The sequence below is a fragment of the Nothobranchius furzeri genome, chromosome 2 (genome assembly GCF_043380555.1).
Source record: "Nothobranchius furzeri strain GRZ-AD chromosome 2, NfurGRZ-RIMD1, whole genome shotgun sequence".
Lineage (NCBI taxonomy): Eukaryota > Metazoa > Chordata > Actinopteri > Cyprinodontiformes > Nothobranchiidae > Nothobranchius > Nothobranchius furzeri.
Window position 1 is genome coordinate 74144129 of NC_091742.1, and position 16523 is coordinate 74160651.

At 41.4% G+C, this 16523-nt stretch overlaps 1 protein-coding gene across 4 annotated transcripts in view; it reads right to left on the bottom strand.

Annotated features, from left to right (window-relative positions):
* The window catches only part of LOC107377074 (dedicator of cytokinesis protein 9), a 76820-nt gene that overhangs the window by 21980 nt on the left and 38317 nt on the right, over window positions 1–16523 (bottom strand). For all 4 annotated transcript variants that reach the window (XM_054747511.2, XM_015946487.3, XM_054747510.2 and 1 more), the window contains exons 3-19: window positions 16073–16162; window positions 13457–13539; window positions 12507–12576; window positions 12111–12206; window positions 9297–9431; window positions 9035–9209; window positions 8760–8815; window positions 6698–6772; window positions 6454–6594; window positions 4422–4739; window positions 4268–4350; window positions 3938–4060; window positions 3773–3852; window positions 3491–3678; window positions 2544–2609; window positions 1907–1999; window positions 1613–1724 (exon numbers count right to left, since the gene is read on the bottom strand). In XM_054747511.2, coding sequence (XP_054603486.1) covers window positions 1613–1724; window positions 1907–1999; window positions 2544–2609; window positions 3491–3678; window positions 3773–3852; window positions 3938–4060; window positions 4268–4350; window positions 4422–4739; window positions 6454–6594; window positions 6698–6772; window positions 8760–8815; window positions 9035–9209; window positions 9297–9431; window positions 12111–12206; window positions 12507–12576; window positions 13457–13539; window positions 16073–16162 — 1984 coding nt within the window. The remainder of the gene's footprint in view (window positions 1–1612; window positions 1725–1906; window positions 2000–2543; window positions 2610–3490; window positions 3679–3772; window positions 3853–3937; window positions 4061–4267; window positions 4351–4421; window positions 4740–6453; window positions 6595–6697; window positions 6773–8759; window positions 8816–9034; window positions 9210–9296; window positions 9432–12110; window positions 12207–12506; window positions 12577–13456; window positions 13540–16072; window positions 16163–16523) is intronic.

Genomic DNA, 16523 nt, shown 5'->3' on the forward strand with positions numbered 1-16523 from the left:
GTTGGTCAATAAAGGGAGAAAACGAGTTTCTCCACAGTAGGACAAAGGTACATCTACCGGTAATCTTAATAAAAACAGACTGGCGCACGGCAGTGACGTCATTAAAAGCGCCGGTTAGATTAGCCGCGGCTAGTCTATTCATGCCTAGAAAACCCAGTTTCGCTCCAAACGAACAGGGGAATCATTTTAATGATTCCTAACAAAACCTTTCGACATGAAGATGTTTTGGTGCAGATAATGTCTTACTTCGAGGCTGCACCATGGGTGCCCGTCCGCACCCGTTATATGGATATACACTGATGGCGATTCGCCGATGGATCTAAATACCCCGGGGAATCCAAGTAGCACCAAAGTTGTCAGCGTGAGTAAACAAACGTACTGCATGCTAGAAATTAAGTCCGGGTTGCAATAAACGGGAGTTTCCTTTAAGCACATAAGTGTGAATATACAACTACGTGTCGGACTTGGTATGCCAATTAAGCTGGGCTGTGAAGCGCCTCCCAAATTCGCTGTTTATGTTTTTGTTTATTTATTTGGCAGACAAAACTTGGATTGGAGACAACTCGCGTGGGAAATTGCAATGTAGCCATGCGGCGTCTTCTTCTTCTGTTTGTCTGGGAGGCGGAGGCTGCTTTACGGCATCTGGCTGTCGTGCGTGTCGGTGTACTTGAAGAAGGCTGTGTATAATAGTCCATAATATCGATACCACAAGGATGGAATATCTAATTTAGATACCACTTTTAGCATCGATTTATATCTAGGTATCGATTTTTTTGACAACACTAATGTGCAACTTAGAAAAACGAATGTTCAATAGTCATTCTAATAAAACATGCCTGTTTGTGGAAACATGCGTGTGTTCGTGCAGGTGGGGTGGTGTGGTGGTGGTGGTGTGTGTGTGTGTGGGGGGGGGGGGGGGGGGGACTCAAAGGGGGCCTCGCCCGGGAGTAATTCCATGTAGAACCGCCAGTGAGGTTTAAAGTATCTTCAATGTGAGACACAGGAGACAAAAACTCAGGATAACCAGGCGGCACTGATGCAGATGACAACTTCAGACAACCCCACACAACACACAGAACTCACAGGGCTTAAAATACATGAGGACAGGTAATTAGGGTACGAGAGGCAGGTGGGAGCAATTAACACAAACATGACACTAACCTGAAGCTGGGGAATCAGAACATGACAGTAATGTCTTTGGAGGCAAAGCAAAGAGCTAAAACCAGAGTAAACATTGGCACGGCCTACACTGGTTTGAGGGAGCTACAGGGAGGCTACAAAATCACGGACTGATGGTGACCTGGGTTTGTTGCTACTGGACTTGTAAGTAATATGATTTTTGTCCAACAGTGTGGATCTTTTTACTTAGTGGTTTTTTTTTTTTTTTTTTTGTTAGTTGGCTCACATTAGCTTTAGGTTTTTGTTAGCGCTAGCTACAGCAGTATGCAGCTGGGATGTTTATGACAGTTGTAATTCCATTTTAAACCAGTAGGGTGGAGGAGCAGGAAACTGTTTAGTGGTACTTCAACAAAGAACCTCATCTACATTAAACAGATGATCTGCATTAAAAAAATTGATCAAAACTAAAAGATGACTCAAACAGGCAGCCTACCAGGAGTCTCCACCATATCTTTCTTTTTACTGTTGTTGTCACAGCTGACGTGATAGAAGCTGAAGAGAAGGTGATGTTTCTCATGTAGCTGAGTGGGCAGCTCTATTTTGATCTGAAGGTAAAAAAATATATATAATTACTGTAGTTGAATTATTAATAAATGTAAAATGTGCAGGAAAAAGTAAAATACATTAATTAAAATCAAAACTAAATGCAGAGTTTAATTATGTGCACATTTGGAAAAGTATGTTAAAGTTTCCCAACATTGGTTCAACTGTGACCAACAGAACATACCTCATTATAGAACTCAGGGTTCTGCTGGTGGTGAAGGACGGCTGCATATGCATGCTTAGTGAACAGAGGTCCTCCTGGGCGACCATAGATGCACTGCAAATGAAAAACGGAATGATAAATAAGGAAGAGATGAAAAAAGAATATGCACTTTTACTCACAGCCATAAACATGTGGTTCATGGTTATACAAATTGGTTTTTTATCTGCTGATGCGACTATGATTGCCTGGGTGAAGAAGTAAACAAAGATTTCCCATTGTGCTTCAAAGTCAACAGCAGCACTAGCTGGACATGGGTTGGTTTCAGGTTTTAAGGTAATCCACATCTTTAATAGGTCATTGTGTAAAAACGACTAGTTTTTAGCCCATCTGATAGAGCATCTAGAGTTGGCAAGGGCCAATTTTATTCCTTTGTTAGTGTTATATTGTTACAGTAGGATGCGAAAATTTGGACAGCCTTGTTAATCTTCTGTAAATCCTATAAACTTCATTTAACTTCTTAAATATCACTGTGTGTGTCTCCTATATGATATATTTAACTGAAATTTTTTATCGTAACGACCAACAATTTATACAGGAAAATCATGAAGATTAGCAAGGCAGCCCAAACTTTCACACCTCACCGTAAATGCAGATGTACCTTCAGTGGCTGAGCTTCGTCCTCATCAGAATCCTTAAATTCAATGCAAACAGCAATATTCCTCGCCTGAATAAAAAAGGAACAAAAGTAAAATGAATCTAAAGCACTTAGAGATGCTTCACCCTGTGTGGGGAGAGAGAATCGTGAAACCTCTGGTTCCCTTTGTAGATGAGGGGGACCGCCGTCCCATCTGTAGATCCAAAGTTACGGTTCCCAACTTCCACTCACTGCTCAATAGGTGCATCCAGAACTTTAAGAAAGTCAAGGTTGCTCACCTGAGCTGAGAACGGCTGAACCCAGTATAGAACAAGAGAGTGCGCCAACGATAGAGATTAAGAGCTGATTGTTACGCTGGTTAGGATGAATACTGATCTGATCAGAACCTCGATGTAATGAAGTAAAATGGATTGGGACATTTCTGATTTAAGATGATTTGATTATTTTAACCCTCCCACTGTCCTATTGGGTGACCTCGCCAGGAAAGTTGACCATTGAGCAGGGTTGACGATTTATCCCTTGAGGTCCACATGGCAAGAGTGAGCACCACCTCACCCCTGCCATTTGGACCTCAAGGGATAAACCATCAAGCCTGCTCAATGGTCAACTTTACTGGTGCGGTCACCCAATAGGACAGTGGGAGGGTAAAATAAAAAAAGACCAGATAGCTGGAAATGAAAATAGGGCAGGCTGGTTTTCCACATGGAGCTGACCTATTTAAAAAATAACGATAAAACAGTCTGTATTAACGCATTAAAGAAAAGCTGCTGTCTAACTCAGGGATAATTCTCTGCAGCCCTGCAGCAGCTAACAATCTGGGACACAAAATGATGACACGAGAGTTCTTGACAAACAAAAGCGCTGCCTTCCAACAAAGATGACGTGATTTGGAGGAATATTTTATGTTGCACATTGTATTGTAGACTATTGTGCATCTTGGTTTTGGATACCTTTGCAAAAGACTTTTGTCCGTCATACTTGAGATGTTTTGGGTAGACGTAGAGGTGGTTTTTGTAGACGGTGAAAGGTTGGGCGCACTTAGCAATGCAGGGAACGAACTCCTCCACCTCTAGGAGAGTGGCGCCTTGCTTGTTTTGTTCAAAGTTCCTGACTGGGATGTAAGAGGAAGTGATGCAGTCTATAAGCAGCAAAGAGAAAACAGTCAAGACCAAAGTCTCGTCATTTAAGGAACTATGGTTAGAAGTACTTTTGTAAATTTCTGAGAGGCTTACTGGTTCCATCTGGAGCCATGTTATCGATAGTTACATCTATGTTCCCTAAAAGAACGGGTAGTTTGGCCATTTTCTCTGGCCTGTTGGGAAAACAAAAGAGAAAGGAATCAAATACAGATGTATCAACGGTGAAATAAGAAAGAGAATGGTGAGAAAATAACTTACTTTCTGAAGTCGGTGAGAAGTTTGAACATGTCCTCGTCTGACAGTTTGCTGCTGTCCTGTCTGTACAGAGCTGAAAAACGAGCGTTTTTATCCAGAGTTCCTGATGCGTCTTTGAACACTGGCCTGCAGAGACAAGTGGAGATTAAAGTTTGAGCCCAAAAGAACCTGAGACCCCCTTGTTCTTGGCTGGGGAGCAAAAAATAAAAGGAAAGGGCTTGATCAACCCAAAGCTAGAGACAAGGGGGTCAAATGTCATTAGGAACCTCAGCAGAAGGCTAGCTCTGGTTTGTAGGTGCACATAATAAAATTTGCCATCAGCCGACTTCGTACCTTGCAGCCCAGGCAAACGGCATCCTGAACTGCCCCAGTCTGCTGCACGCTGTCCTGGCATTTTTCAACACTTTTTGAGTGACCTGAACAGAACTCATCTGATTCATTTATAGTCCAACATAACCAGATGGTAATGATGGTTTGATTTCTATACCTTAGTAGAGTCTGAGCTCTTCATGTAGGGTTCGGTGCAGTGGGTAATCCCTCCTTGTAGGACCTTCTCAATTCTGGCCACCAAAAAGACCTCTGGGTGGGGGCAAGTGACTGAAAAAACCCCTTGTGTGGGATAGAGGTGAGCCTGCTCTGGGTGCTCCAGGGAGCCATCACCAATGATTTGGATATTGGATGTAGTACCATAACCAGATGTCATCTGTCGGACCATTGGGTGGTTGAGATCCACGTGAAAGTCAGCCGAGATCTTCCTTGTGTTCTGGACATCGAAGAGGGACAGGACTAAGTAGAAAGGTTCTACCTGTGATGAACAAAGAAAATGAGAAAGTTTTGTCATGATAGGCCCTCACACACTTGAAGGCAATGCAAAAGAAGAGGAAATGACTGTTTTGTAGTGCCTCTCATGATAAAAACAGGCAATTCACAATAACAATAAAAATAATTACAGAAAAAGAAAAAAATTCTTTAAAAAGATCATAATAAATAATGAGAGAAACAAGGAACATTTTACATTAAAATGTGATTGAAGAAAAGAAAAGGTAAGCACAGAAAAAGACAAAAAGCCAGTGAGGAAGAAGAGGAAGAGCAGGAAACACCAAAGCCAGCCCTTTTTTAAAGGAAACCACTGAGTCCACTGATCTCAGGCTATGAGGGAGAGAAGCAAGCATGCTCTCCACTATCGACGAGACCAAAAAGAATGTGTCTAGATTCAGACAGAATAGGAAAACCTCTCGTTTGAGGGCATTTAGGACCCTGTTATGGGTTTTGTACATATGCATGTACATTGGCTAATGGCTGCTCCAGGCACAGAGGCCCTCCATTCTCTCTGATCAAATCACAATCAAGTCATGCACTAATACAGTGATTCCCATATCTGAAAGGGTTTTCACCAACATAACAAAACAGACTAAGACTGACTGTGGTTCGCAAATGTTTCGAAGTCATTTAACAGAGCCTCACTAACCTCATTAGCCTCACTAATATTTTAAAGACCAAGTTCCCTTGATTCAGCCTTACCTGTCGTGAGTCAAGACAGGCGAGTCCATGAATGTTAATTTGACATTATGATGTGTTGGAGGCACTGGCTTTTCTAATTCGAGTGTTTACCCATCTGTTTTCTATCGGCAGCAAATGCAGGAAATAGGTATGGAAGGCTATTAGTCACATTCAGCCTGTGTGATGAAGTCAAAGTGACCATTTAAAAAAGACCAAGTAAAAAAACGGTGTCGCAGTGAACTTAGCCTTTAAGTCACTGGCAGTTACTTTATAGTTATTCTGATTTTTGTAGACATTTTAAAGACCCCCTTAAGAATGAAAGTCACTGATATGTGGCTTTTGCTGTCCCCAATTTCCCCTATTCTTTACCCAGGACAGTAATGCACTGACACTGACGTGATCAATCACTACAGCTTTGTAACAAAAGCCCTGTGCTAGCCCAAAACTATCACAAAAGTGCTGACATGCATTTGGAGAGCCTACTGTGTTCTTATTAGAGGCCCAAAGACATTCCCAAGGCTGTGCACAGACCATTTACATTCTGGCTGACTTTTTTTTAAGTCATACTGAAGTCATCATACAGAGTGAAGAGGGTTTTTAGATGGGGAAGCACAGAACCACAGAGATAAACATGTATACATTCTCCCTAATGCACTTGGCTGTTCAACTTCCTGTTTCCACTATATGCTTGCCCATTACACAAAACCATTTGTCCATGTTTGGGTGAGTGTGTGCAGCTCGAAGGATAATGGCTGAGTATCAAGTGTTTGACGTGTAGCCTAAAGTTAAAAGTGATTGCAGGAAATCAGAGCTAGCGTGTGTGGTATGAAGCCATGGCCCGGAGTCATGGTAACAACTGTTCTTTGAGCCACTGATACCAATTTTTTGTTTTAGGTCAGGCAAGCCAAGTGAGCCATCAAAATAATCTATGATCTTCTAAAGTGATTTAAACCTCAATGTGCTTTCAAGGATAAAGCATCGACTCTTGTTTTGGTGCTTCTAACGTCTATGAAACATACATTGGTCATTGGGCCCTCTTCGTTTTCTGCGACACAACCTTGCAGGTTGAACGATAAGTTGTGGCAGCTGACCAGAACCCTCTTTCCAAACTTCTCTTCAAACGGCCGCACGTCTGGTTCAATACCGGTAAAGTCCAGCTTCTGTGAAAACAGGAAATAAGTCATGTCAGCATTGTTCTACCAAGAAACAAGCAACATACCCACAGAATGCTGAGAGTGTAGGTTTAACAACCGCCTGCATCACCTGTGTGTCCGGATCCAGAGTAAACAGCTTGAGCCGAGTTTCACTCCTCATTTTAGATTCATTGTCTCTGGCAGTCTGTCAGAAACCAAGTGAAGATGAACAAATTACAAAAATAAAAACAAGTCCTGCAGTCAGCATTGGGTTTCTGGATCCGGAAGCATCAAACCATGAGCATTGTAGCATTGTGTTGGCTTCAACCTTGACACGAGTGCCTTATCAGGATTTGTCAAAACATGTGCAGGCCACAATCTCCTCAGGAACAAACTATATGGTAATTCACTTCCTCTAGATGGCATTACCGTTAGGCCACCAACCTTGGTGTTAGCCCCGTTCACCCAACATACTGACTTTTGACCAGATCCTCTCTTAAGGGTGTCCCTGGTTTTGTTCATCGTGTTGACTTGTCTTGTACCAAAACTGAGGACAAACAAAACTTGTAGCATGTTGAAATTGACATGTAGCCCATCACACACCAATGTAATGGAGCATGCTGCACAGATCAAGGACAATCAGAATAGACCTCTTTGTCCACCATATTGGTTGTCTGTGAGTGAAATAGGTTTGTGTATGGTGTGTCGTGTTTTTTTACCAGACACAGTAGGACCTAAACTGCTATCTCTGATCACATGTAGGATCGCTCATGTTTAGAAAACCTTTTAACATCTTGCTGTGTGAACTAGACCTTAACCTGGACCAGGATCTATCATTTAAAGGGTAACTAAACCCCAAAATAACTTTCTTTTTGCTTTTAAACCGTAGAATTGGGTCTTTACAAATACAATCTTTCTGCTTTTGTGCATTTTTTACAAGTTTGTGTAAACCTGATTAAATCAAGACTCTAGGTCTAAAAATGCCTTAGTGCTGCCCCCTGTGGCAGAACAGTGGCTACTGCATTTTAAACTTGTGATTGACTGGGGCTGGTGCAATTTCACTTCATCAGTACTTGCCCCCCCCCCCCCCCCCGGGACGGAAATTCCCCACACTTGGCCATGCCACGCCCACTTTCATAGCATTTTTCAAATCTTGACTAGGGGTGGAGTTACATTTTCTGATGGTGTGCAGTTCCTCTTTAACTCTCATATAAAACATACTAGGACCACCTTCTTCCATCTGTTTACAGGTGAAACTCAATTAATTTGAATATCAAGCCAAAGTTTATTAATTCATCTTAGACTGAGAGACCATCTAAAGGCTCAGGAAGTCTTTACAGGTGATCTGGATTCATTAGCTGTCTAGAGTGTGACACTTTGAGTCTAGAATACTGAACCTTTTCACATTGATCTAATTGTCTGATATTTTGAATGTGGGGTTTTCACCAGCTGTAAGCCACGATCATCACAGTTATAACAAATAAAATCTGAAATAACTGGATTTACATGGAATAAGTCAATCTCATGTATTAGTTTCACATTTAAGTTGAATCAGTGATGTAAACAAACTTTTACATGGTATTCTAGTTTTTGTGTTTCACCTGTAATCTTGCTACAATTACGAACATACTGGCTCAAAGGGACGATGATTACATGTGAAGAAGGCCAAACAACAAATGGAGTAAACAGAACTTAATTCCCAAAAATAACATTCTGAAAAGGAAATTCCAATTTCCATACCCATCTACTCCCTGGTGTTCATTAGTTTGGTAAATGAACAAAACTACTTCCTGCCAAGGCTCAAATTGAGCTTGAAAACTGAAACTAAACTAATGATATAAACTGTGTATCAAAACTATATGATAATAGGTGCTAAACTGTAATGGACCTGTTTGGAGTTGAGCAAATCAGTACTGTGCGTGTGCTTCATAGATGCCACGTTACACTGCTGATCAGCACGAGTGTTACATTTGGACACCAAACACTTGAGCCAGATGTGCACAAAACGGAAAATGTGGCCACAGGAAATCCAGACATTTAGCATTTATTGGCTCTAATCGAAGCCCGAGTTCACGGCCAGACCAGTTCCAACAGGCTTCCTGCTCATCAGACGGCCAAAGCAACACTTTGGTTTATGGAGCAGCAGAAACTGAGATGCATTAGGGATGGAAAGAGGATGATGAACGGGCTACCTGAAATGTGTCCTGAAAGCTTCCAGAGGATAGGTTTGTTTTTCCCTGCTCCTCATCTGTTAGAGAGATCAACAGCTCGGTTAACTGTGGTGGTAAGAGGAAACTCAGAATGAAGCATTGGTGTCTGTCTGTGGAAAGTGAAGCTTAAAATAAAACCTAAAAGAAGAAAATGCAGGTTAAGAAGGGTTTGGAAAAACATGGACGATTTTGTTATAAGCTCTAGATGGAAGCGAGTACATTCACAGGTGCAAAAGGTATTAAACACACAAGCTGACCATCATTGAGGTCTCCGTTCCTCTTCTCCTGCATGGCCTGCTCAAAGCTGCTGTGGAGGATCTTGTTGAGAGTGTTCATCCACTCCTCCATCTCCGCTTCGCTGTCGGCAGCCAACAGGAACGTACTCTTATCCTGCATCTTCAGCTCAAAGGCAAATCGACGCACTTTGCTGTTCTGAAAGACAACAAACACCAATCTCGATCTCACACAATACAAAACTTTTATGAAACTTGAGTTCTGAATCAATTCTGAAGGCTCTACCTGAACAACCCCCATGCACGAGTCCAGGAAGATGGTTCCTTTAGGCTCCTTGGAGGTGTTTTCATCTTTGTAGAAGTTGAGGTTGTAGGATCCATCACCCAGCTGAGCAAGATGGAAGTACCTCCTCTTGAAAGACTAGAGCATATAAATAGAGACTTAACAACCCTAACGTCCACTGTCTGTCCTACTCTAAAAATAAAGCAGAAGTAGGGCATGGGAAAGCTCATAAAATCCAAACATTACAGGATATCCAGGGCTAAGACTCATCTGATTTCCATAGGAGCAAAGAATCAGAACATAACAACCCTACTGCAGAAGTGTTCATAATATTATGGTCGATAACTTTTAGTTTTTAAACCTAAAATACTGCTAACTAATATTTTTTGTTTGAACGATATTTGACAACAAATAAGCAACACTGATTATACTTCTAAATCTTTTGTGATTAACAAGGATCTGTTGGGGTTCAGTTTGATCAAATAGCATTCAAGAGCCATGTAGAAAACTGGCCTACAAGAGTGGCCACAGCTCCGTGTTTACTGATAGGTTACTGTGAGGCTCTGAAACTGGCAGTAGAAACACTCTCATGAGAAAAGACACATAGAAAACCCAACCGTAGTCAGCTATTCCTTGAACACAGTCATCATTTTTACTTGATTGGTGTTTTGTTTCACACCACACAGTGACAGGAACAGTTAGTGTAATGTTACCTGTTTGTGGTTCCTCCTATTAGGAGCCCATTTGTTTAAATTATCCAGTTTTATAATAAACACTTGGACATATTTTTTTACTATGTTCAAGAATATTCAGCCATTTATATTTTAGTATTGTAGTAAATAATTTATAGTTAAAAAAATCCCATTTTCTTGCATATTTTTTATTTTAAAAAGTAACAAATAGTTATTTTTCCTAATTAGTTACTTTTATAATCGTCACGCTCAGTAACTAACTCAGCTACTTTTTTGACAAAGTAATTCGTAAATATAACGAATAACTTTTTTAACTCATTCACTGCCAATGCGTCATTTGCATTTTTTTACTTTTTGGCGTCGGAACAACCCCCCGCACCCTGAGAACAAACATCTCAGCTCTGAAGCCGATCTTCATCCGCATAATCACACGTCACATGATCAGGAAGCAGAAAATCCATGTGTTAGATCGTTTTGGGCCGTTCCTGTAAAAAAAAAAAAAAAAAAAAAAAGAGGCGCGAACCGGAAAAGCTTCTGCCGATCACAATTCGACAATGGATTATGAAAGAACGGATAACGCTCGAAACGCGCAGATTCTTCCTGATGTAAGAGGTGAGTCTCCTCTTTGTTTTGGTTGTTTTGGCGTTGACATCATCCTAGCGCACAACGTTCTGTGACTCTTTAAAAAACAGTAAAAACTGAGAAACGCTGGCAGCGAAGGCCTTTAGCGATCAGGAAACGGTTGGCAGTGAATGAGTTAAAGTAACATTTCTAACACTGGCCGCTAGTGGAAAAGCCACCTTTTTGTAAAAATAAAGCTCTTGTGCACAAGTAAAGAGGGAGAAGTACATCAGAGGCTAAGGAAAGTAAGATAAGCCTCCTTCATTTTCACTTTTGTATCCCACTATGATGCAATTTCCCGAGATTTTTTCTGATTCAATCCACTGACTCCTAGGCCCTGTCCACACGTAACCGGGGATCTGCCAAAACGTAGATATTTTTCCACGTTTTGGCCTGTCATCCACACGAAAACTGAGTTTTTTCACATGAAAACGGATCTTTTTAAAAACTCTGGCCAAAGTGAAGATCTGCGTTTTCTCCGTTTTGGGTGTCTGCGTGTGGACAGACAAAACCGGAGTTTTAAGGTCCGCAACGTCACTTTCCGCGACAAAAAAATGCTGACATCACGTGTGCGACCTGTGTTTACACTAGCCGACAGCATGGATGCCCTTAGAGCTACGCTCGCTTTATCAATTGTCCAAACGTTTTTTGCTTGTTTGTTTTTGCAAGCGCAATTACTGCTCCTTGCGGAAGACCACAGACGAAGAACGAGGTTAAGAACGGGGGAAGTACTGCCGCCTACAGGCCTGGCATGTCCTTAACAACGTATTTATCCGGGTACGTGTGGACAGAGTTTTTTTAAACGAGGTGGTGTGGATGCAAGTTTTTGGAGGGGCGGATATTCGTTAAAAAAAACAGCTACGTGTGGACTAGGCCCTAGTCTGGACTCCTGTAGCAGCTCTTTCATGCTTTTATAGCAGAGCTGTGTCACGTCTGCTAGCTGAGCTAAGGATCCACTAGCAGGTGAGGAAGATTTTAAGTTTTTTAATAAGTAAAACTGAAGACACGGACTGACTGAAACAGACTAAAACACAGGCAATATACTGACAATAAACACAGGACTGACAGGGTTTAAATACATGTGGAGCTGGGGACCTAAGTGATTGGGGTAACGAGAGGCAGGTGGGAGCAATTAATATGAACAGAAACTGGGGAGAAGAGGCATAATGTGACACACTGTCTGTCCAGCTTGTCTTTGTGACTGAACAGTAGAAAATATAATTTAGATAGTTATAAAAAAAATCCATTTCATTTATTAAAAAAAAAAACTACACATGTTTGTGGTTGTTTATTCTAGTGTCATATCAAGTTTTAATCACATTAAATCTGCCAACTGCCTCCTCATAATGTGAACTCTGGATCACGTTTCCTCAACTAGAAATATATACATCATAAGGTATAAATCACTGGACACTACAGTTTCTTTGGGCTTTGGCAACAAAAGCTCTGAAATATATAGGTGAATAAATCAAACAGGCATTTGCTATCAGAAGCACACACTCACCCTCATGGTGACACTGATAGCACTGTTCATGTTGCCTTTGTACAGCCAGCCGTGTTTGGACACTCCTCCCTTCTGAGACCCGAGAGAAGCTGTATCCTGAATAAGTGGAGGGAACAGACAATGCTGCATGTTTTAAATAAAAACACCATTTTGGTTTGACCAAAGCTAGCTACCACAGTGTGGCCCTTAAACATGAAAGATCTTGAGGTGAGCTCAAAAAGGAGAGCTCCAAATCTCGTGAGAATTCATCTTGCAGCGCAAGGTTAAAAAAAAGAGGATGAAAATAAGAGATGTTTCATCAAAAAAAGGCTTTTTTGCTGTCATTAACTCATGTTTGTAGATGGCAAACTTCTTAACAGTCATGAACTAAATGTTCTGCGTTAACAGTGATTTTACCTCATCTTTGTCTGCATCTTCATCAACTTCAAACACGTGAGGAGCGAGTTTCTCAGGTCTCAACACCTTACTGAAGGAACAGGGCAAAGATCAGACATGATCCACCTCACAGCCACACCAGACACAGATGTTTCTGAGATGTTCCACTAATCAAACGAGTTACCGCTTTGTGCCTCTGGTGTTTTGATTGTTTTAGGATTAAGTGATCTGGTCAGTTCAGTCAGACTCAAAACTGAGTCTGTTCAAAGATGTGTTTAATTCCTCTTGAGCAGCCAATCAGATCCAATAACATTTCCATCTACATGACCGAAGCTGCCAAAGTGAAACAGTTTTTTCTACATGCCGCATAGTTTGACCTTTGAACTCTACAAGAACTATCGTCCTCTGGGGACCTGCTAGAATAAACAGCATCAAGGACAAGGGCGAGGCTGGTCCAGCGTTTACTCTAAAATGTTTTAAACATCACCTACATCTGTAGCTCCTTCCTGTCCACAAGGACACAAATACATTGTGGGATTTCCCTTTTGTTTGGTTAATATCAGTCAAGAGTAGTTTAAGAATGGAGAAGAAAATCTGAAGGAAAACACAGGAAGTGTTCTATTGTTTTTCAAGAGGAGCTAAGAGGCTCTGTGGCAGATCTCCATGTTTCTGACTATCAGGCATGGGGCTGTAAACAAACAGCTATCAGATCCGCACAAGGCTTCACACAAGTTCAGAAGGGCAGCAAACCCCATCATACACACATTTAATAGAAAGGGTTTTGGAGGGATTTAATTTTGTTTTGCGGCAAAGAAGGACTTGATAATGAAGTTGCTAACTTGATGGTAATTTGTATATCTGTTATTGCTGGAGCGCTAAATGCTAACATTAGCTTAGAATTCACAAGGACTTAAAAAAAAACAGTTTAGCAGAACGTTTCATCATGACATGTCAGTGGAAGACACACTCACTTTGGGAGCTGGCGGAAGTCTCCGGAATACTCCTCATACTTGTAGCTGACAACATGCCAGTCTGACTTGTAGGTCTGGATGCACTGAAGAAGCAGATAGTGGAAATGGGAAGAGAAGAGTAAATTAGGTTCTTTACTTGAAAAGGATACTAAACCCCACCAACAGCTAGCAGCTGCTAATGGAGTGAAAGTGGGGAAAAAAAATTGACTAACACAGGTGTTTCTCCCAAATTTGACCAATTAGGCTTATGGATTCATGTTAGACTCTAGAATACTTTGATCTATAGAGGAGTTCCAGATGGACCCAAATCATCAGCTTTCCACCATCGTGCTGACAGCTGGGATCAGCTGGTTGGTTTCATCCAGACATCCACGTTATGGCTAAACATCTCTACCTTGGTCAGATTTGCCCCAGAGGTCTTGTGGTTCATTCAACTAAACCTTTATCAACCATCCTATCATGATTTTAGTTCCTGGACTGTTTTTATGCCTCTCTGCACTGAATCAACCAAGCGTGCTCACCTGTACCTGCTTGCAGTGGGATGTGAAAGTTTGGGAAGTCTTGTTAATCTTCATGATTTTCCTGTATAAATAATTGGTTGCTACTGTAAACATTTTCACATATCACACACACGCACAGTGATATTTACGAAGTGAAACAAAGTTTATAGGATTTACAGAAAATGTGCAATAATTGTTTAAACAAAATTAAGCAGGTGCATAAATCTGGGCAGAATCTGCTGATATTGTGTCCCTCAACTTTAACAAGATTCCCAGTCCCTGCAGTGGCCACACACCCCACAGCATGATGGAACCACCACCATGTTTTACTGTAGGTAGCAGGTGTTTTTCTTGGAATACTGTGTTCTTTTTCCTCGCATAACGCTCCTTGTTATGCCCAAATAACTCAGTTTTAGTTTCATCAGTCCACAGCACCTTATTTCAGAATGAAGCTGGCTTGGCCAAATGTGCTTTAGTAGACCTCAAGCAGCTCTGTTTGTGCTTCGGGAGGAGAAAAGTCTTCCTCTGCATCACTCTCACATGCAGCATCTCCTTGTGTAAAGTGGGCTGAATAGTTGAACGATGCACAGTGACTCCATCTGCAGCAAGATGATGTTGTAGGTCTTTGGTGCTGTCTGTGGGTTGACTCTGACTGTTCTCACCATTCTTTACTTCTGTTTATCTGAGATTTTTCTTGTTCTGCCACTTGGAACCTTAAATTGAAATGTTCCTGTGGTCTTCTGTCTCCTCAATATGTTCCTAACTGTGGAGACAGACAGCTGAGATCTCTGAGACAGCTTTCTGTACCCTTCCCCTAAACCACGATGGTGAACAATCTTTGTTTTCAGCTCTTGTGAGTTGTTCTGAGACCCCCATGTTGCTGCTCCTCAGAGAATGTTCAAAGAGGAGGGAAACGTACAATTGGCCTCCTTAAATACTCTTTCTCATAACTGGATTCACCTGTGTATAGAGGTCAAGGGTCACTGAGATTACCAAACCAATTGTGAGTTCCAATAATTAGTTCTAAAGATTTTGAAATCAATAAAATGACAACAGTACCTAAATTTATGCACCTGCCTGATTTTGTTTAAAAAATTATTGCACTTCCTGTAAATCCTATAAACTTTGTTTCATTTCTCAAATATCACTGTGTGTGTCTCCTAGATAATACATTTAACTGAAAAATATGTATGTTACAACCAACGATTTCTGAAGAAAATCATGAAGATTATCAATGCTGTCAAAACTTTCGTACTTCACTGCAACTCCTGAGCTCTTCATGATTTAAGCTCTCTACAGCCACAGCTCTGATGCCATCCTCAAGCCCAAGCTTCATGCAGCCAAACCAAGTCCACTCCAGTCAATTGAAGCCAAGTCAAGTCTACTTTGTTAAATCCATTCAAGTCATTGAGGCCAAGCAAATTATCTTGTTCTTCCCGCAATTAATCAACTTTTATGATTTTCTCCGTTCCGTGTGTTCGGTCCGATTCCTCAGACTTTTACATATCCCTGTTTTCGTTTAGAGATCAGAGGTTTTCTTTCTCAAGCTAAACTTGTTTTGTCTTTTTCTTCTCATCCAATCATGAACTTTAACCCTGCTACCTGAGGCCGGAGGAGATTAAGATTCATCCTGTGTTTATCAGTTTGGTCAGATCAAAGTTAACACCACTGACTTGAAAAGGTCCCATCTGTGTTAGAAAGCACAGCTGTTCCAGATGTGATGATGTAACTCCTGGCTACAGGGGGACTATCATCTATCGTAGTCTACATCAGACCCCAACTCAACCAAGTCCAGCACACGGCTCTGAAAGAGCACGATGTAATGAACTCGTGTCAGGAAACAAGAGGGTGGAGAACCCAAACAGAAGTTCACTTCAAGGCTAAGAGGTGCACTTCAGTTAAATCAAGTCAGAGGGTTGTTTTGTGTCTGCGGATCTGTCGAGCTCTTAAGAGATGCGTTAGAGCTGCAACATACATTGAAAATGTAAAAAATGTCACACAATCGTGATGTGAGTGATTTTATCCTAACCGGTTAAAGCTGCTGTGTGATATGGTGATGTGGCCACAGCTGAGCCAAGAGAGAAGGCTTGGATGTGTCTATATTTTGGTATTTTACCTCTTGGACAAACAGAGAGTGAGCTTCCTTCTCTGCGGTCTCTGGCACAGTGGAGTGCAGAGTCCGGCCCTGGCGCCGCAGGGTGGAGATCTGAGGGAGGAAGAAGAAAGCAGGCTTGAAAAACACAACATGTCCACTCTGCCGGGGTTTTACACAACAGACTCAACTCTCTTTAGTGTTGTTTTCACTAGTCCACAGGAGTACGCACAACTTTATTGATCCCCATAAAAGCTTTTCCCTGGGACCTTCCTCAAAGGAAGGTCAGAGATCCAGGTCAGGAATGCACCAACTCCCAGGAAAGACGGCTGGATGTCGGTACAATTCTAAATATCTTCTTCAGTTTGAGGAAATACCACTTGTGATTTTGTTAGAAAACAGAATAAAAAGACAGAAAAAGGGTAGTTAAAACAACTTAAAACAAATGTAACTTAGCACAGTAGTTTCTCCAAAC